Source organism: Paroedura picta, chromosome 4 (genome assembly GCF_049243985.1).
Source record: "Paroedura picta isolate Pp20150507F chromosome 4, Ppicta_v3.0, whole genome shotgun sequence".
NCBI classification, from domain to species: Eukaryota; Metazoa; Chordata; class Lepidosauria; order Squamata; family Gekkonidae; genus Paroedura; species Paroedura picta.
In genome coordinates, this window is record NC_135372.1 from 80,490,206 (window position 1) to 80,511,450 (window position 21,245).

At 43.5% G+C, this 21,245-nt stretch overlaps 1 protein-coding gene across 15 annotated transcripts in view; it reads left to right on the plus strand.

Moving 5' to 3' along the window:
• SSBP3 (single stranded DNA binding protein 3) overlaps positions 1 to 21,245 on the plus strand; it is a 201,747-nt gene that overhangs the window by 125,416 nt on the left and 55,086 nt on the right. For all 15 annotated transcript variants that reach the window (XM_077333647.1, XM_077333637.1, XM_077333638.1 and 12 more), the window contains one exon: positions 21,000 to 21,089. In XM_077333647.1, the coding sequence (XP_077189762.1) occupies positions 21,000 to 21,089 (90 nt within the window). The remainder of the gene's footprint in view (positions 1 to 20,999; positions 21,090 to 21,245) is intronic.

Sequence of the window (21,245 nt, forward strand, 5' to 3'; positions counted from 1 at the left end):
TAATTTTTTAATCCTTTCAGCTATATAAGGGGGCAACATTCCAAAGACAATCTTCTAGTTTTCTTCCAGATCTATGTTTCAATGCTGTGTTTGGTTAAAACAACTGCAAACTGCTGCACCATATGCTACTTTAACTCATATATCTTAGTTTTCGCCATGAGAGATGGGGAACGCTGAAAATAGATAACTACAACTTTTATAGTAAATAAAAGCAAGTGTGTTATTTGGACAAAAAAACTGGCTTGGAGCCACCAATAATTTATGCAGATGGAAGGGATTTCTGTTCTTGAGTGTTACTTCTTGCTTGCAACCCCAAATGGACCCAATGTGCTACACCAAGGTGGACAGAGGATCCTGCAGTAGCTGTATGATGGGGGGGCAGGGGGAGTGTGAGGTCTATAGCAGGAGGGATAATTGGTGAAAACTGCTCCCCCCAGGTCCATGGAAATCCTTGTTGGACTAAAGCCACAGTCTCATACTGTCCTGGTAGGACTAACAGCATATTGGGTATTGAGCTAAACTGTGTAACATGGGCAACATTGTTCTTCAGCGGTGTTTTATGCACATTTTATATACATTGATAATTGTGGAAAAGGCTGCCAGGTTATAGCTGACTTACGACAACCCTGTTGGGTTTTCCAGGCAAGAAACATTGGGAGATGGTTTGCCATTGACTGCCTCTGATATTCCTTGGAGATCTCCTATCCAAATACTAACCCCAGGGCCAACCCTACGTAGGTTCAAGATCCGATGAGCTCCAGCTAGCCTCAGCTGTTCAGGTCAGGGCTTTATACACATTATATGGACAAAAATTTTCACAGTTTAAAAAATGAACATGTCTTTGAATGTCTTCTATAGCAGTGGTCCCCAACCTGCGGGCTGCGGCCCGGCGCCGGGCCGTGAAGGCCATGGCGCCAGGCCGCGGCTCCCTCTCCCCGCCCCCCCCCCCGCAGTAAAAAACTTCCCAGGCCGCAATCTTGCGGCCCGGGAAGCTACTTACTGCGGGAGGGCGGGAAGAGGGAATCAGGGCCGGGCTGCGCCCGTGCAGGCCGCGCCCACGCAGCCCGATCCGCGGGCGTGGCTCGCGGGCGCGGCCCGATCCGCGGGCGTGGCTTCCGGGCGCGGCCCGATCCGAGGGCGCGGCTCGCGGGTGCGGCCGGGCGCGGCTCGATGCGCGGGCACGGCCAGAAGCGTGGGCATGGCCCGCGCGGGCGCGGCCCGATGCCCTGCCGGTCCCCAGCCTAATAAAGGTTGGGGACCACTGTTCTATAGATTATTTTACATAAAAATCATGCTACATTTTGAGCAGTGCTTTGTCTTTAAAGGCATTTCACTCATTTCCCAAAAGAAGAGGAAAATACCTCGTAGACGTTTTTGTCAGAGCTCCCAAAAATCTCCAATTTTTCAGGTGGAAAAATAGGGGAACAGAACTTCTCCCCATTTTTCTGGAGTTTTTTTTTGTGGGGGGGGGGGAGTTCACATCCCTGTGTGTGTAGGAAGCTGGCTGTGCAGCCTTAAAAAGCTTCCCAGCTGACCTTTCAGGCGAGTCACTGTTTCTCTGTTTAACCTATCTTATGAAGTGATTACCAGGATTAAATGAGATGTGTTGTAAAGCACATTTTCTGAAAAGTGGTCAGAATTATAAATACCTTGTAGGTACAATATTTTAGAGACAGTGTTTGGTTTTTGTGTGATCTTGATTCATCCAAGTGAGGCAATCATGTTACTTAACTCAGTTGGCTGTTTTGCATCATCAGGTTCTGCATTTTTCCTGTCTGATTTGCATTAAAGAATGGTTAGTTGCAGTCGAAGTACAGAGCACAGAGAACATCTGATTTCATAATAGTTTGGAGGCAAGTTTGGAGGGGTCTTTCTTCACCCACCCTCCCTCTCTCTGGCTGGTTTCCAGGCAGTGGGGCTTCTGTGTATGCAGAGGCAAATTGTTTTCATAGCTAATCTGGAGTTGGAGAGTGAACTGCTGTTTGTCTTCCACATAGCAGGCCCCAGTCTGCCTATGTGTAAATCACACTAGTAGTGAGGTGTGAGATAAAAGAGCAGAATAACTATTCCTGTGGCGATTACATCATTGCCTTTGGGTGGAATGACACACTCCAGATACTTTACCAAAACATTGTTGGGGCTGGGTGAGGATGGTTGTGTTATATTGAGGCCTTCCGGACGTCTTTGAGAGAACAGCTTAGCAGCATGGAACCTCCTCCTGTTTTCTCCCCCCCCCTTCCCAGTTTTGGGCAGTTAACATGTATCATTCAAACCAGAGTGTGAAGGTTATACAAATTGCATATTTGGGAAACTGCAACTCGACCTCATGCTTGCATTGCCTTTTGAGACCTGGTCTATACGTGCAACAGAATCAGGTTGTAAGGTGCTGAAACCAGTTGAGTGGGTCATATCACTTAAGACTGTGTTGGGGAAGGGCCTTTATTTGTTAACGCTCCTTTACACAGAGTTCACGGTAGGAGATAAAGGGAATAAGTGGTTTGTTTCAGATAGGGCCAAACATTATTCAGCTTGTGACCTAGTCACTGTGTGTGGGGGGGGATTATACATATGTGTTGCATAATTTATTTACAAACAAGTTGAAAATCATTAATTGGTTTTCAGTAGAATTACTGTAAACAAAACAGTTAATAATAGACTAGTATTAGACATGACATGCCTTCAAAAAGGTTCAAAATTCTTTGTTGGGATTCTCTGTGCACTTTACAACTTCTAGTTTAGTCCAAGTGAGAGCTGTATGTAGAACTGGGATAGGGAGAGGAAAGATGGGGGGGGGGTACATTTAGAGGAAGAAGAGTTAATTATCCAGTGCAAGGATTCAAACACAAATTATCTATTCATCCCCATGTATGCTGTAAAATATTTATCTCTGAATTTCTTTAGGGTTCCTGAAGGTGCACAATCTTAAGCACGATATCGTGGCTGCTACTTTTGTTTTGTTAAAAAGCATGTAGAGCAGCTTTCGATGGGGGGTAAATTGTCCATACTTTCATGTGTATATGCATACATGTGTACATATAGCTAGAGCAGTGGTTCTCAACCTTTTCTTCACCGTGACACCAATTTTGGCGCCAAAGCCCAGCAGGGACCCAGCCTGAGGAGCTGCCAGCTAGTGCTGCGGAGGCATTTCCGCTGCCCCCCCCCAGCCATGGCCATGGACGACCCTGCACAGGAGGTGACTGGAGGGGGGGCAAGGGCCCTGCCTGGGGGAGGGGACTGCTGCCGCTGCCGTCACGTCGACATTGCTTGCTGTCCCACTCCGGACCGGGCTTAGGTGTGCATCTTTCTCCCTTGACTTGCCACTTCTCTCCTTTCTCCCTTCTTTTAACTGCAGGTGGTTCTGCGGTGGCCCTGCTGTAGAGCATGTGGGGCTTGCCCGACAGAGTCAGACAGGATGTGTCGACTTTGGACCCATGAGGGGAGGGGGACACTTTTTTTCCAACTCTAAAAGCATTTTGGTGCATTCCTCAACAGGCGCAGGTGTGACCCTACAGACAGGCTGGGCAGAAGGAGCCACTGGGGTGCTGGAAATGTGTGTGTGTGTGCATGTGCACAACAATCAAGGCAGCGTGGAAGCAGCCATTGCCATGGCTCCGCCCTCCTGCCCATCGGCCGCCGCGTCCACCACCGTCACCACATGACACTGCCCGCTGTTGCCCACCGGCATCACCACATGCCTCCACATGCCACCACCCATCGCCACTGGGCGGCGGGCAACCTGGCGACCCCGGGGAAGGGACCAGGTGACCCCAAAGGGGGTCCCAACCCCAAGGTTGAGAACCACTGAGCTAGAGAATATCCACCAGGTTGTCCTTACAAGGTACAGAAGAAAGGATAGTCATTCTCATAATAGGTAATCATTTTCCCCCAGCTGTGTTTAACTATTGCCAGTGAAACATGTGACTTGAATGGAGTGTGCCTGAATAAAAATAGGAATATGCTTGCATATTTTTTCTGGCTTGTTACCTTAAAATGCAACAACCACCTTGAATTAGTTTCTTTAAATTCAGTGCTAATGCCCTTGAGGGGAACCCGACCAGCTTCTTGCTGGGCAAGAAAGGGGAAGCCCCTATGATTGTCCTCTGTATTACAATCCCACACGACGTTTTGTTCACAGAGGTCCCACAGTCCTCAGCATTTCCCTTTGGGATGTCAAACAGGAATTATTCTCCCTTTTCCACCAGCAGAAAAGCTACAGTGAACCAAGGTCTTTGTGTAAGCGATTCATTTCTGTTTTTGTCCATTTCAGTGGAAAACAAATTTCTAACTATAGTCTTCCCTCCCACTTCCATCCAGCTGGGGTGAAATTCAGGTTGTACTGATCATGCAAAGGATCACCAATGCTATATTTCACAGAGATAGGAGAAAGCATTCCCATTTTATAGGCAATTAAAATTTTCACTTGCAGAGCAGCATTGTCAACCCGAGGGAACAGGTAGTAGGGACAAATAATGTATGCTAATTATGGAGATGCTTGCATATTTATACCAGAATATATATTTCAAGTGGGGCAGAAAAGTACACATTTAAACCAAAAAAAGGAACATCAGGAAAGTTAAATCCTTTTCCTTCCCATACCTTATTGTGTTATGCTTGGTACTAGGAAAACTATGCTAGGCAGCAAAGGTTCAGGAAGAGGCATGGGTTTGCACTCCTCCCTGACACTCTTAGAAGACTTCTCTCACCCTTTATTTTCATGTAAACAGGCAAATTTGTGCAAATAAACTTTTTCTGCACCATCATGTCCAATTTGCGCTTTGTTTAATGAATTAATTAAAATGGCTGCCTGTCCCCCCCCCCCCGTACTTGACGATATTACTAACTAAGGGGTGGAACATTTTAATTAGGGAACCTTTACCTAGCACTGTAGTCCTGCTCCAATCAATAGAGAGCTTTTCTGCCAGGCATTTGGTTGAGTTCAACCAGATTTTATAGTTTCCACTAGACCCCCGAGCCTCCCTCCCATGAACTTCATTGTCTGTGAGCTTCAATATCTTGAACAGACCAACTACAGGTACATTGTATGTTACAGTTATGACTTGACTGTTCTCACTGTTTATTATTGTTCTACTGTTATTTATGGTTATCAATTTATCTGTATTGTTCATGTTCCTGGGTTTCATGTGAATCACTGAGTCTCCGGGTAATATATGTGTAATAATAATTAATAAGCAATAAATAAATATATAAGTAGGTTGCATCAGAAGCAAAATAGTAGCAAGAAAACAGGAAAGATTGCTTATATTTAAGTCTTCCACAATGCGTTGGTGTAAGCAAAACACTTTGGGAGGATAGGTCTACCAGCACACTTCTTTTTGTTGCTGGCCAGATCATTCTGCTGCATTGTAGCCTTGAAAATGCCCTTGTCATCCACATGCTTGAAAAGTCACTTTTCCTTCTCCCTTCCCTCGATTATGCATGCTATCAAAGAAGGCATTTTTGTCCTGTTTTGATTAGTTTCCCAGACAAAAGTGCTAGAATATTATCAATCTCCATTTTAAAATTTAGATTCATCAATTTATTTTCAAACTATACATTATTTTCAAATTATACAGCGTATGATTGATATAATCACTAAATGGAGGTAGGGACAAACTAGAGGGATTTCTTTACAAACCTCTGAAGAAAGTCTTAGGATTGCAGAAAAATCTAAAATCTTTTTAAAAAACTCACCTATCTGAGGTGTAATACTCCCCCAAGTAACAGAAACATTTATTGTGGCTTTAAGAACGCCCCCTTGCTCTTCCTTAGTGCCTGATCAGAGTTGCTAGACAACTGCAACAAAATTGCCAAATCACCCAAGTCTTAGATTCTATAAAGCGAAGCCAGGGAAAGAGATGAATGCATTGGGAAGCCCGAACAGCCCAGGGAAAGCCCCTCTCACAGTGAGATGCCTCTGAGAGGGGAGGACTTGCCGGGGATAGGCCCAGTATTTCAGCCTTTTCCCAGGGAGTGTCTCTCAGGTAGGGAAGAAGAGAAAGCTAAAGGTAGGTTCTGGTAGGTGGGAAGCAGAGAAGAAAAGCAGGCCCAGCAGCGGGGGCCACAGGGCCCAGGCTAGCCCAACACTAGCAGCAGCTTCTGAACAAATGTGCAAGCAGCTGATATACAACTGGGACCTGCCCAAATGCTGGAAGCCAACATGCAGCTCACCTGGACTTTCCCAGGGACGCTTGCACGCGCACGCTGCCCGCACTCGCGCCGACCCTGCCGGCGCCACCGGGGTCGCCAGCTAAAAGCGGTTGAGAACCGCTGCCCTACACAATGTAGGAAATTCACAACTACCTCTCCACCCACCCTCATCCCTGGCAACTCATGCTGTATGTCCAGAGGAAGGCCAAAAACATCCAGGATCTCTAGTGTAATCTGGCCTGGAGGAATTCCTTCTTGACCACAAAATGGCTATTGTTATCAGCCTGGGCCACGAGAGCTGCTCACTGGCCTATCCCTTCCCACCCTTTTTCTCATTATCTTCCTAAAATTATTTTATCAGCATTGCTGTCAGATGGCTGTTTTGCCTCTGCTCAACAACCTCCAAAGGAGGAGAGCTTACTACCTCTTGAGGAAGCCTGTTCCACTGAGGAACTGTCCTAACTATCTAGAAGTTCTTCCTAATGTTTAGGTGAAAATTCCTTTGATTTAATTTCAATCCATTGGTTCTGGTTCAACCTTCTGGGGCAACAGAAAACAACTCCACTCCATCCTCTCAGGGGTAGTCCACCTGTGGTCCTCCAAATGTTCATGGACTACAATTCCCATGAGCCCCTGCCAGCAAACGGGGTTGACTACCCCTGCTCTATATGAAGCCCTTCGAATACTTGAAATTGCTATCATATCACCTCTCAGACAGTTCCTGCCCAGGTTAAACATGTCCGGCTTCTTCAACCTTTCCTCATAGGACAGTCTCCAAATCCCTGACTATCTTTGTTGTCATCCTCTACATATGTTCCAGCTTGTCAACAGCATTCTTAAACTGCTATACCCAAAACTGAACACAGTACTTCAAGTGGGATCAAATCAGAGCTCAGTTGTGATCCCATCCCTTTGCATGATCTGTATCTATTGATATAGCTCAAAATGATATTTGCCTTTTTAGCTATCATATCACCTTGCTGATTCATATTCAATGTATGGTCTACTAAGACCCATAGATCCTTCTTTCACATTCATCTGCCAGGACAAGTTGTCTCCTCTACCCTGTAATTATGTTGTTGATTTTTCCAACCTAAATGCAGAACTTAACATTTATCTCGGTTGAAATTCATTTTGTTATTCGGAAACACTGTACATAGTACATTTTTAAAAATTAGGGAGCAGCCAAGGGGAGGGGGAGAAAGCAGCACCAGGAGAGTTAGGGGAAATGGTGGTAGAGGAGGAGCACAGGGAGGGTGCGGGGGGGGGGAAGAAAAGTAACTGGGAGTTAGGGTGCAGGATCCAATGCAGTGGTGGGCTTTGTGGGATTTCCCCTCCCCCACTGCAGGTTCCCTGCTTATATAATAATATCAATAATATTAATGAATAGGACATTTTTATTTGATTTGATTTGTCTTTGCATCCCTAGCTGAATCCTCCTATCCCGGTCCATCAGGCACATTCCAGCTGTTGTGACAGCCTCTTGTTTGTTTCCAGCTCAGCCACCAGTTGGGAATGTAAAAGCTGGGGATTATCTATTAAACAGAAATGACTGGTAGTTCTGAGTTTGCTTTCTGTTGCAGGAAGGTTGTGGTTTAGTGCCAGAACTACTTTCACTATGCTGGAGTTCGTATCCAGTTCTATAATATTTTTTTCCTTGCTCTTCTTTTTGCCCTACAACACACACCTTTTCCAATCTCAGTGTTGGACTCCTACAGATAATGTAAGCATCCAGCTTCTAGCTGTGTTGTTTTGTTCAATTTCTTATGCATTCTGACCTACATCACTCTTTATTTGCAAAGCTATACTTGCAGGCAGCAGTAATAAATCAATTAATGACTCTGATGAATCATTTAATGGCTGACAAAATAACACTAAAGCCAACAGCTTGGATCTCTGTAGCAGTACCAGAAGACGCTGGTTGACTCAGGGCTGGGAGATGAAACAGCGACTGTTAGCTCAATTAGCACAATTAGTGCGCGATTTAAAGGCTTAGACGGCATCTGCTGGAGTGTACCGAGCCGGTGTGTTGACTGAATTTCTAAGTTTGGAAGCAGAACTCATCCATCCAGATTTTCATCATCTTCTGTGTTGCTTTGGTTTTAAAGTATAATGAATGGGCATCAGAAACTGCCCAGTGATTTATGTTATGCTATGAACCTTGTTTTGAGGTCTGCAGAACTTCCTCGTGTGTAGGTTTAAAGCCTTGTCCCAAGCTAACCAAATTTCCCTGAAATGTTGCAAGACTCCCCTGTGGATTGAGTGGCTCCTCCAGCAGTTGCAACCATTGTAAAACATTTTTTCCTATTTATTTGGGTCCATTGGGTCCTTTTTGGATGAACGTTTTCTGTGAGCAACATTACATGTAAATCCAGACATGTAGCTCCTCCCGTCTTCACTTTAAATATCGCCAGAGTTTTTGTGCCATAATAGAACAAATATGAGGATTTACTTGACGTAAAAGGAAGATTTAGGAAGATAAGCCCCATCTTCTCTTTTGTTTGATATTGTTCTTGGGGTCTGCAGCATCCCACTCTACTGAGAAATTAAGTAACTCCTAACATGATCACAGTGGGAGATCTTGCTCTCTATCCTAACTCAAGTGATAAAACCTTTAATGTGGAGGCTCTTCAGAAAGCTCTTCTGTGTAATAGTGGACCATGTGACTTGCATAACGTTTTAAGTTCATTCATTGGGTGCATCTATTCCGTTGCATAAAGCATCTTTACAGCAGCATGTGATTGGGCCAATACGAACAGTAAGAGCTTTAAGTTCACAGCATGGATTGCCAACTTGCTATACCTTGTTTTCTAGCAACTTTCTCTGGGGCCTGTAACACTCTATGCCAGTCTTAGATCTTTGTGTTTACTGTCCTCAAGGGACGTGCAAAGTGTTCTTGTCTTCACAATGTCTGCCAGGCTGGCTTGGCTATCCCCAGTTTGGCTGGTGGGGAAAATTTGCTGCTAAAAGGGAAATAATCCCTTTTCAGCCAGCCAAGTGAGGAAATGATTTCCTGCATGCTGCATGTTCATTGAGGACGTCAACAGAGAGCGTCCAAAGTAACTAGATGAGTGTGGTCAGCATGTATTTGTAATCTTACGATTGAAACAGCACAGAAGTCTTGCTGAGTGGGTTGGCTGTTTACCTGTTGCACTCCATAACAATCTGTGCCTGACATGCGGGATGCTGTAGTCTCACATCCATGGAAGAAATTCTTTCATAAAGAGTGTAGAAAAGGGCCATCACTTGTACTCTTCATACGTCTTCCAAGCTCAGGATTGTGATTCCCCTCATTTTCAATCTGCTTTTTCTCAGTGTGATCTGGTTATCGCTTCATCCTGTTCTTTTTTTTTAAATAAATGCTTGACATTTCTTACCACTGTTGCCATAGTCCTTGCATACTCTATTCTACAGAATGAAGCACTCATGCTGTTTTCCTACTTCTGTAACTCTAGGTCATCTAGCTCAGGCTTTCCCAACCAGCGTTTTGTGACAGCCCTGGGAGGGTTTCCTGAATGTGTGGAAGTTAATTATTAAAATTAGTTAAACATTCATTGGGTGATATGGCTATATATGGTCATGTTGCCGTGCCCCCTCCCTCCCCAAATTGCCAGTGATGGACCTGGCGGGGGATGGGAAGGGGAGGGCCCCCAGGTGGACCTGTTCACAACTTTGCTTCCCAACCATATTCAGCACAATTGTGCCACTTCTGGGGTTTCTCAAAGCCTTAAGAATGTTTCAGGGGTTAAAAAGTTGAGAAAGGCTAATCTAGCTAATGGCTTGCAATCTTGTATTTTGGGTTGTCTGTATTTGGAAGCTGGAGCTTTCTTCTTTGCTGAGCAAACCACCCCGTATGGAGTCTGCCATGAAAACGTTGGAGAGCGTCACCCCAAGGGTCAGACAGGACCCGGTGCTTGCACAGGGAATACCTTTACCTTTTTATTGTTGTATGCTGTGGGATTAGTCAATCCTTCATGCGGTACCTTCAGTCTTGTCGAGAGTTCCTGGGTTTGGGGCTTTGCTCTTCCGATCGTTGATCGACTGCCGTTGGGGTGATGAAGCAAGGAGGTCTTGGAGAGAGAGACAGTGCCATGCTGCAGCCTTTTAAATTATGCATCAGGTCTGGTAGATGTGATTCTTGCTTTGCATTCCGTTCAGGGCACTGGTGGGCAGTTAATAATTAAAGTTCCACCCAAGTGTCATGATGTGTGCTTTGAATTGACATGTGCGTATCTTGGAAAAATAACTCCATGATTTGATGGGAAATGTGCCTGTGCTAGGGGAGGTTTGCATTGTGCCCTGCATTCCAACTGGCAGCTGTGCAGGGCATTCCAGGCCAGCCAGGAAATGTAACAGATGCCTTACTGCGTCTGCAGTATGTCCAAGCTGAGAGATTGTACACGCCACACAAAGGGACCATGATACCGGCCGGTTCTTTGCCATAGCCTGGCTGCACATCCATGTTGAGTTTCACACCATTAGAATGAATGACTGTAAATCTACATGCATTCATTGGTACTCTTGGATCTATTTTTGAGCCCACAAGTATGTTAAAATACTGCATTTTGATGAACGTTTGCAATATAGATAGGTAGCAACTACTAACTGTAATATATAAGATTTTTTTTCCTGGTATGCAGATGAGCCGTGCAGCTCCAAAGTATCTGATTTGCATTATTCTAAGCTGTTTTGGAGATCTGTTGAACTCTGGGAGGCTCACTAGCAAGGGATTATAGTATGCTGGAGATCGCTTGAAACAATAAACTGTTGGCTGGCAGCTTTATTGCTCTGCCTGCTGTCTTTGAAGGAGCAGCACTTTGTGTGATAGAATGCTTAAAAAAATTGAATTGGGTGCACTGCAGTGTGTATCACAGTCCTGTCCGTGCTTTCATTAAGGATATTTACAGAGAAATTATTATGGCTGGGATCCAAAGGGCATCTTACAGGAGTGGAAATGCTTCTGCTCTCACTGGGGAGCGGTGGCCCAGATTTCTGAGGATTCTTCAAGGCCTTCTCTTTACCATTCCCCACACCACTCTCTGATATCCCCTTTCTCGTAATGGTTAATGGCGAGTTTCAATAGAAAGGAAGAGGTGGGACAGAATTCTGCTCACAGCCAATGTGTTTCATGGGCTTAGATTAAAATTCCCACTTGCTCTGTAAGATATCTGCAATGGGGAGAGAAATTGTGCTTGTTTTGCTGTTTTTCTTCTTTATGGTGTACAAAAGAGCCAGAAATTGCTTTATTAATTTATTTTCCCCTGTTGGTTTACAGGCTTAAAAATTGGTCTCCTTTTCCCTTTTCAACATTTTTTGCTCATATTTGTTCAGAGTAACACTTTTTCTTTAATTTAAGGGTTTTGTGCATGCTTCTTGGTATCATCCGCCTAAGAATGTCATTTCTGCAAGATGTGACTAGGTGGCTATTGAGATACAGGATTACAGACATCCTTGGTTTTCTTTTCTTTTTTAAGCCTTCCTTTCGTAATCCCGGTTCCCTTCCTTTTGTGCTTATGATATTCCTTGCTAGCCATTAATATTCAAAGGCAAACAAAACCTGAATTTATAACAAATCTTTTTTAAAGATTATCCTCTCCCCCCCACACACACACACACAAAGTTGGAAGATGGCTTTTATTATACCTGGTAGAGAAGTGGATGGGCATGAGGCAAATGCACCCCCCCCCCAGTTTGTCAGTCTCTCTCAAAACCAGTTTTCGGGATTCGTCCTTAGGGCCTGCCAGCAGCTTCACATGATACTGAATTTTGAGAATTGTTGTTTCTTGGGAAAGCAGTAATGGCTGTATAAATCTTCCCTGTTACTTTGGAAGCATTTGCAAGGAATGTCACAGAGCTGGAGACTCTTAAAGTGGCTGCAAATGGCTTGTGAGATTTGAGGAAAAAAAGAGGATGTGTTTTTCCACTTGCACATTGCAATAGTTTATAGAGATGAGTTGTGTGTATACGTGTGCAAGGATATGTAGTGGTTGCTGAGTTGCTCTTACATATGAAATGGTGCTTTAGACTGGACTGTTTTATAATAAAAGGCTGTGTGTTGGAGTCCTGTTGTGAGTAGTAAGGCATTGCCCCTTATCCCAATTATTTTTCAGTGTGAATTGATACTAGTAAGAATAGAAAGAGAGAACACTTCTTTGACACTTTGGCATATCTTGTTTCTCTGTTGCTGTTCTACCTTGGTGGGAGGAGAAAAGGAGCAAGAAGCTGCCAATTAAAAAAAATGAAGAAAGCTTAAAATTTGACTTCAGTAATAGTATGTTAAAATTATGTAGAACAATGGAAAAATAGGACAATTCACTAACAACCTAATATGGGAAACAAATCTGAACAACCAAAATAAAGTTAGTAAATTACAATTATATTACAAAGCAGATCACAAAGAATCAATCTGGCAAAATTATTTGGTGTTTAACAAGCAAACCTATATGTGGAAGTGATTAATCTATATGTGCCACGGATGGATCTCAGGCTGCAAAAATTCTTTAGCTGGGTCCTTAGAAGCTTGTATTTGGCATGTTAGTTTCTCCATAGTGAGATTGTCCCATATCCTTCAGCAGCACGATTTAGATTGGGTTGATCTTTCTAATGAAAAGCTATTTCCAGTATTGTAGCTTTCAAAAAGTATTGTTATTATTATTGTTACTAGATTTCTTACTGATTACTCCCAGCAAGCTGGCTCATGGAGGGTTACAACATTAAAACCCCACAGTACTTTATTTTGACCAGTACAGTAAATGCTGGGATATGAAAATACAAGGTAAAGCATTGAATGCATTTTAAATTAAGAATCATAAAATAACAATTTAAATAGTAATCTATATAAAATTTGTAAACATAATCCAGAGTTCACAGGAAAACAGAGCCTATGTAGTTTAATATGAATCCTTATGAATTCAAAAGTCAGTCCAAAACACATTAGATACTGATGGAAGATGTAATGTTAGAGCCTACCTGTTTACAGTTCAAGTGCACAAAGGTTTCCTATAATTTTTTTTGTGTATCTTAATGGCAGCAGCATAGAATTTGGTGGTTACAAATGGTGGTTTTTGGGTTCTCATCATTTAAAAGTTTATTTACTTTTTCTTTTGCTGCTTGGCCTGAGTACCTCTCTAATATAATATGTATTGTTTTGTTGTGTAAAATATATATGGGGCGATGGAATATAAAATTTCCCTTTTTTCAGTCTGAGTTCTGGGGCTGGGGCATAATCTCTGAAGAAAACCCCCACAATAAAATATAAATGATCTCTGCATTAAGACCCGTTCTTCCTTCGATGACAGCACTAAACCTCCTTCCCCCTATCTGTTCCGCAGATGAAACAGGTGTAAATAGGGGGAAAGGCCTGATGTCCTGGCCAGTCTCAGGAGGGGACCCTGATCTTAGCTGTCACCCGGCCTCAACCAAATTCCCAGTGGAAGAGCTCCATCTTGCAGGCCCTGTGGAACTGTGCAAGGAACTGTGCAAGCTCCATCAGGGCCCTTAACTCTTCTGGGAGCTCATTGTACCATGTCGGGGCCAGGACTGAAGAGGCCCTGGCCCTGGACAAGGCCAGGCATACTTCTCGTGGGTTGGGGACCACCAACAGATTCATACCCACTGAGCACAAGGCCCTGCAGTGAGGGGACATAGGAAAATAGACGGTTTCTTAGATATGTGGGGCCCAGACAGCCGATGGCCTTAAACATTAAGACCAAAACCTTGAACCTGATCCAGAATACAACTGGCAATCAATGCAGCTGCCTCGGCACTGGCTGGATATGGGCCCGCTGAGGAGAGTGAGAACTCTAGCAGCTGCATTGTACACCAGCTACAATTTGCAGGTCAAAAACAAGGGTAAGCCCATATAGAGCGAGTTACAGAAGTCAATCCTTGAGGTGCCTATTGCATGGATCACTTCCTGGAGGAAGGTGTAATGTTAAGTTGCACCACGGCCAAGCTCAATAAGCGTGCCCTGGTCTGCCCCCCTCCTGCCCAGCCACAGGACCTCCATCTTAGAGGTTACAGGTGATCAATCATCCAGCTCCAACCATCCAGATATGGTTTCCAAACATCTGGCAAATGTTTCCAGGGAGGAGTCCAGGTGGCCGTCTATCAGGAGATAGAGCTGAGTGTCATCCATATACTGGTGGCAACCCAGTCCAAATATCTGGACCAGCTGAGGGTGCATAAAGACGTTAAAAAGCATTGGGGAGTGAACCGCCCCCTGTGGAATTCCACAAGGGAGTTTAAAGGAGTGAGATAACACTTCCCCCACTGTAACCCTTTCTGTCTAGTTATGGAGAATGGAGATGAGCCATTGAAGGGCTGTCCCATGTATCCCAGCCCTGACAAGACAGCAGGCCAACAACTCATGGTCGATCACATCAAATGTGACCGACATGTCTAACATCACAAGGATGGTCAAGCACCCTCCCCCCCCCATCCATATGGTGCTGGAGATTATCTATCAAGGTGATCAGCGCCATTTCCATCCTGTGGCCAGGACAGAAGCCAGACTGGTATGGGTTAAGCACTCAAGAATGCCAGGAGCTGATCCACAGTGGCCCTTTCAACCACCTTACCTAGAAACACGAGATGTGAGACAGGGCAGTAGGTGGCTGGGTCCCATGGATCAAGCAATGTTTTTTTCAGTAAAGGGAAGACCACTGCCCCCTTCAGTGCTCCAGGGAACTCCCTGGTTGACAGGGAGAGATTTATAATATTCCTGAGCAGGCCTCTGCTGGTCACTTGATTTGAGTGACCAAGATGGAAAGGGATCAAGGGGGCATGTGGTTGCCTTCACTGATGCTAACAACTTATCCACTTAAGTTAAAGAGAGCCGCCTGAAGCCATCAAACACTACCCCCACACCATCCATGGAACCTTCAGTTCTCTTACTGTATCAAGTGTGGCAGGTAGGTCGTGGCAGAGCGACAAGCCTTTATCCACAACAAAGCTCATTAATACCTCACAGCTCAAGTAAGTAATAAGTTTTGTGCACTGCTTCTGCCTGCTATTCCAAGAAGATGCACAATAATCCTACTTTTAGATCCATATAAAGAGATTGTCCTGGGATAGGACTTAAACCATAAATTACTGTATTCAAATATCATAAACACATGACCATGACCACTACATATGTACTGAAGGTTCCAGATTCAACACTGTTTGTTAGGTCTCAGGATTTGCATGTTTTTGCATTGTTGTGTGGATCAGATGGCACATGGTTAGGCAGTTAAATGTCAACACCACAGGTTTGCTTGTGCCGTCAGATTTCATAGGGCCACAATAATGTTTTCATGCAGATGTTGTTGTTTTTCCTTTTGCATGACCAATGTCAAATCCTCATCTACTTGGGAGGTCTCTATTGTGAAGATTGAAACAACTGGTTATCCAGAACTAGTTAATAAATATGTAAGATGTTAAAATATTATTTTTATTGACAAAAGATTGGACTTGTGACAACTGATCACAATCGAGTTTAACCTGCCTGCAATTTGGCAAAGGGCAAGGCAGTGACCTCAATTAATTGTGTCTAAAACTTAGAATACACTTTTCTCCTCCAAGGAAAAAATAAGACTCTTTATCTTTACAGTGAATCTCAGGATGAGTCAATAAATCACATCTCTTCTTATGCAATGTCCAAGTTTAGAACGGTCACTGGTTTGGCACTATTTTGAAATAGGATAATATTTGTTGGAATTATTTTCATAATCCAGACATTCCATTCCTGTGTGATTAAAGTGAGAAGTCTGGACAATAATGCAGAGTTGATATAACTTTTATAATATTGCATCAAAACTGGAGCTTGTAATCCAATGCAATGCCATTTGTGTGCAGGGATGGGTGTGCATACGCCTGTTAGTTGTGAATCAATTCATCATTTATCATCCTGGGAAGAATCAGAAATAGGGAGGTGAGCTGTTTTTATGGCAGGCAATTCTGCCAAACCAAAACAAATTATATGTTTCCTATCCTGGAAATAACTTTGTTTTAAGCTTTTCCTTCCTGACTATTTGTAATAGAAATATGCTTATTAAGCTACTAGTTAATAAAGTTAATAGTCATCTGTAAAGTAGCAGTTGATGCAAGGATAAAGGCACTTGGTAGACAGAAAGCTCTTCTAAAATATCTATGCGAAGTCAGACTTAGACCTGTGTGAGACTCTAGTTCTTGCTTTCCTAAATCTTCCCATAGTTATGGTTACTTATTCCTATAAGGCATGCCCCAAGATCATATGGGATCTGACCACTTAGTAAATTTCACATGGCTGTATTTAAATTTCTCAGTGTTAGGATATGTATGTAAAAACAAACAGTCATGGGAGCAACAACAAAATATCCTAGTATACTGACATTATTGATCTTCAGCTAGTAATCTTCAGCTTTTCCAGACCCACGACCTGCTGAGCTGCCAACATATGACCTCAGTGTCAAATGACCAGAAAAAAAGCAGGCAGAGTTATAACGGCCATCTCCTGATGTCAAGGCCAGGGCTAAGAGTAGCAAATTTAAAGGCATCCAAGCACTAGGAGGTGTTATCTGTTCCACTTAATATTTCTGGTAGGCCTAGGAGGAGGAACTGGTCTCATGGCTTAAATGCCATTCAGTGCTTAACACCCACTCAGGGTGGCAGTCCACCCCTGAATGCCTCCTCCTCCAACCAGCTGGCCTGTCTGTCCAGCGGCTAGCCAATCGCCTTCCATCCCCCACCCCTGACCACCCTCTCCTCCTTCCACTTCCCTCCGAGGCTGCAAATTCCTGCTGCATAAGAGCTGCCCCTCCTGGTGAGTTCCCTGCCTCCAGCCTGCACCCTTTCCAGGTCCTGCAGGGAGGGAGAGGCCATCTGCACCCCACCCACCCCCAAACTAGCACCCGTTGTATTCCTAAGGAATCCACCTTCATTATAGTAGGTGCTCTCACCTTGCCATCTTGCAGCTTTTATCAGCATGCCTGCAAAGAGAGGCAGGAGGCATGAAGATTAGTGATAATACCCACTCTTTTTAGTGGTCATGTTGTTTTCTGAAATGTGGTACATTGGACCCCTTTCATATCAATAGCCTTGCCAGGTGGGGCTGTCTGAGAGGAACAGATGCAGTAGAACACACAAATTTAAATATTTAAGGTTGTAGGTTACAGTTTCTGTGAAAAATTCATCACAACATTTGATACAACAAAAACATTGGTTTCACTGTGGTTTAACTAACTGTTGGAGTCGTTCAGGTGGCTAGCTGTGTTTGTCTGAAGTAGCAGAGTAAAGTTTGAGTCCAGTAGCATTTTTAAGACCAATTAAGTTTTATTTATTCAAAGTATATGCCTTTGTGTGCAAGCATGCTTCTTTAGATGCAGTGAAACAGAATCACCTCAACCATTACATCTCCATCCTCTGTCTACCCATATGTAATGGTTGAGGAAATTCAGTTCCACTATATCTGAAGAAGTGTGCTTGCATGCGAAAGCTTATACCTTAAGTAAAACTTCATTAGTCTTAAAAATGCCACTGGTCTCAAACTTTGTTTTGTTGGAGTCATGTTTAAAATAAATAACATTCCCTTCGAGAGGCTCTTTAATAAAAAAGGCCAGCTTGCCCCATCCCTATAGTTGTTTCTTTGTTGGCACTCATCCCTTAGACTTCATAGCAGTTGTGCTTCCAGATCACCTGTTGGAAGAGACAGAGTTGCATTGGTGCAGCCGTTCTGATAAAATATTTTAGGAAGAAGCTCTCTGTAACCCTGAAGCAGCTACACAAAGATAATGGGGACTTGTATGCCTTGTAAGGCTGGTATAATTTTCATCACCGCTGTGCCTTTGGCTCATTAAAATAGAAAGAATCTTGAAAACATTAAGGCATAATTCTGCTTGGCCTACCAAATAGCTATTAGAGTATGTCTTGCTTTTCTTGTCTACAAAGAATGTTTTGTCTACAGTGGTGCATCTTAAGAGAAGATTTCTTTATGTGTGTTCTTTCTGCTAGCTTATGTGATGCCACTTTTCAGAGAAGAAACTGGTAAACACAGTGGGTTGCCAGCTGGTTAACAGTGTACAGCTCTGCACTCAACAGGGGTAGACTATACCTCTTGTTTAGTTCCATAGGTGAAAAGCCATGGTGGCATAGATTGGTAAACTGGATTTTTATCGCCTTAGTTTTGCTGCTGTTGAACTGGGTACTTCCTTTGCCATTGAAGAAGTGACTTTTTCTTTCTTTTCAACCACAGCTGCTGTTTCATTCCTCTCCTCCATGCCCTAGATCAGGGGCAGTCAAACTGCGGCCCTCCAGATGTCCCTGCCCTAGATATTGCCTTGACTACCCCTGCCCTAGATATTGCCTTGTTACTTAGCCGCTTCCCCCCACTCCCGGTGAGAAACAGAAAAGGGAGTACAGTCCTAACCATTTTGTGGAGGAGAAACAACCTGATGATGGTGGCAGATGATCTCTGTGCTTTCTGGTGTGGAGTTTAATTGTTTGGCAGAAGTGGAAAATACCAAATTGTTGTTCAGGCAGAGTTGAGTTAACCAGAAAGAGATTTGTCATCATATATGTTGAACTAAAAGTTTGGTGGGTTTGCTAGTGTTGTGCCCAGGGATGAGCAAACCCCTCTTTGCACTCCTCTGAATCCAGTTGGATTTGCAAAAAAATCAGTCAATACAGATAAATCTGTAAATACTTTTTATCATGAGCATGATTCTGAGTGCAGAGGATTCAGAACACCCAGTCACTGCTGCTGATAAGGTAATCAGGAATGCCATGGGTTTTAGGTGCCCCTCTCTTTTCATCCCACTTCAGCTTATTTGCCCTGCTGGTCAAGAGCATGACATGGTGGATGCTGCAGGCTGAATCCCCCTTTGTTTAAATATGTGAAGTTGCAGAGCACTTGGCTGCTTAAAAGAATAAAACAGTTTTATTTAGAAGAGAAATAAACTTTGTGTAGAAAAAGAAGAGAGACCTAACTATGTTCTGTCATCTTCATTTGGTCTGTTCCGGTAGCGGGAGGGGGGGGGGTGCTCAAAAGAGCAGGAAGACACTAAATGAGCCAGTCAGGACATTGGATGGAAAACATCAAGACGTTCCTGTCCTAACTGTGCTATAAACGCATCTCTCCTCAAAATCACTGAGGAGAGAAACAAAAAAGAAGGAAGGGAGGCAGTAAGAATTTCCCCTCCCTTCCTCTATCTATTGGTATTGCCTCACCATTCCCCATCAGCAGGATGGATAAGTTGGTTTTGAAGGGTATAATAGAGAAAAGGAATTATTGTGTGGTTTGGCTTTACTATTGAAGTCAAGGAAGACTTCAGCCGCTGCGAGGCTTGCCTTAGTTTGAAGGGGGGCTTTTCAAGCTGCTGTTCATACTGTGAACCAAAAGTATAGGAACTTCAGAAGCTTCTCTAGTTCCTTGCTCATGATGAACCTATTAGACTGAAGCCTATATAGGAGTAAGCCCTTTCGCAGAATGTCAAATAAGCATCCTACAATAGTGCCAATGATCAAACAAGCACGCCCTGAAGGTTTTGGAGCTAGTTGATTACTTAGAAATTTAGGGGACTGAATAAAAAGTCAGATTTTGTGGAATAATGAGGAAATTTTTTGGCTTTGGGTACAAGAAATCCCAGTTTACTTCCCTGCTCAGCCATGACATTCACGGGTTACTTCAGTACTATCTCACAGTGTAATTATGAAACTAAAATACTATCTTGTGCTCATTTTGGAAGAAGGGAAAAATTCAGTATTTACAAATAAGAAACATTTCCCTTTGCTTACTGTTTAACGTTGAGATCTAGGGTTGGATCCAGCAAATCAGTCTGAAGAAGACAATGACAATCTAGATTTTTCCTGTTTCCTAACTGCCCCCAGCAAGCATTTCCAACCCCAGGAAAGTTGATTTCTAGGGTTACAGGACCTGTGTTGAAAGAACAGATCCATGAGTTAAGAGGTTGAAGTGAAGAGTAGAAGAAGAGAGTAAAACAGCTTCCTCCCACTTAGTTCTACTGAGGGAGGAGGAAGAAGAGAGGGATAACTCTGTAACCTGCCATCTCACATGCCTGCTATTCTGCACTGGGGTCTCAGCACAAGGAAGAAGCTGTCTTAGTGCTGGAAATGCCTGTTGCAGGGGAGAGAAAGCAGTGAAAATCCATGTCCTTGTGCTGGATTCAACACAGAATTCTGATGGGGAGCGGGAAATAAGTGAATCACTTAGGCTTTGAGTGTTAGATTGCATTTCAGATTGAGTAGCCAGTACACTTCTTGATCAGTGTCAGAAACCTGATACATTTTTTTCAGCTGAAATTGGTGTTCTTGAGATGCTTAAATTTGTATCAGTTGCTGACATCACAGTATGGCAGGTTACTCTATTTTGAAAAAGAGAGGAGGAAGAGATATCTGAAGCTTTGCCATCTCTTTTGAGAACTAGTGTGTGAAAGTTATGTGTTGCTTGAGCTGAAAAATCAGATAAATAAGTTAAACTTCAACTGTGTTTTTGCACACTCCCCACTAGGCTTCTGCTCAAAAAGATCAAAACATGCTAGCAGAACACATCTTTGAGGTTATGGTTTAAAATCTGTTGTACATGTGCTGATTTCTCAACCAGTCCTTTAAAAGTGAGCAGTTGCATAAATACATGGATGGCAGAACCAAGCCTTCTTTCCCTCCCTCAGTTGAACATCAGTCTAAGCGGCCGTCATGGCTCTCCACAAGTCTGAACAGGGGATTGTTACAGCCCCAAGTGTCTGATCTCTTTAGATTGTGGTGATGATGATGATGGTATTGGCTATAGGCCGTTTGCTAATTGATAAGAGCTGTGACTTCTTTTCCCACTGCCCTGATTCTGGTGCTATTTATGTGTATATTTGTGTTCTGTGCAGAGTGCAGCTGCAGCTCCAAGTCCGGTACTTGGAAACATTCCTCCAAATGATGGAATGCCAGGGGGACCCATCCCTCCAGGTTTCTTTCAGGTAAGAGTTGAACCTCTTTGTTGTCAGCAGCATGGGTGTGCATGAGAATGAATTCTTAAACAGTTCACCAAGGGATCACAGTCTTGAAGACATTTTTTAAACAAAACAGCCAGAAGTATTCAATTAGTTGCAAACAGTTGTAGTATTCTGCTTGGT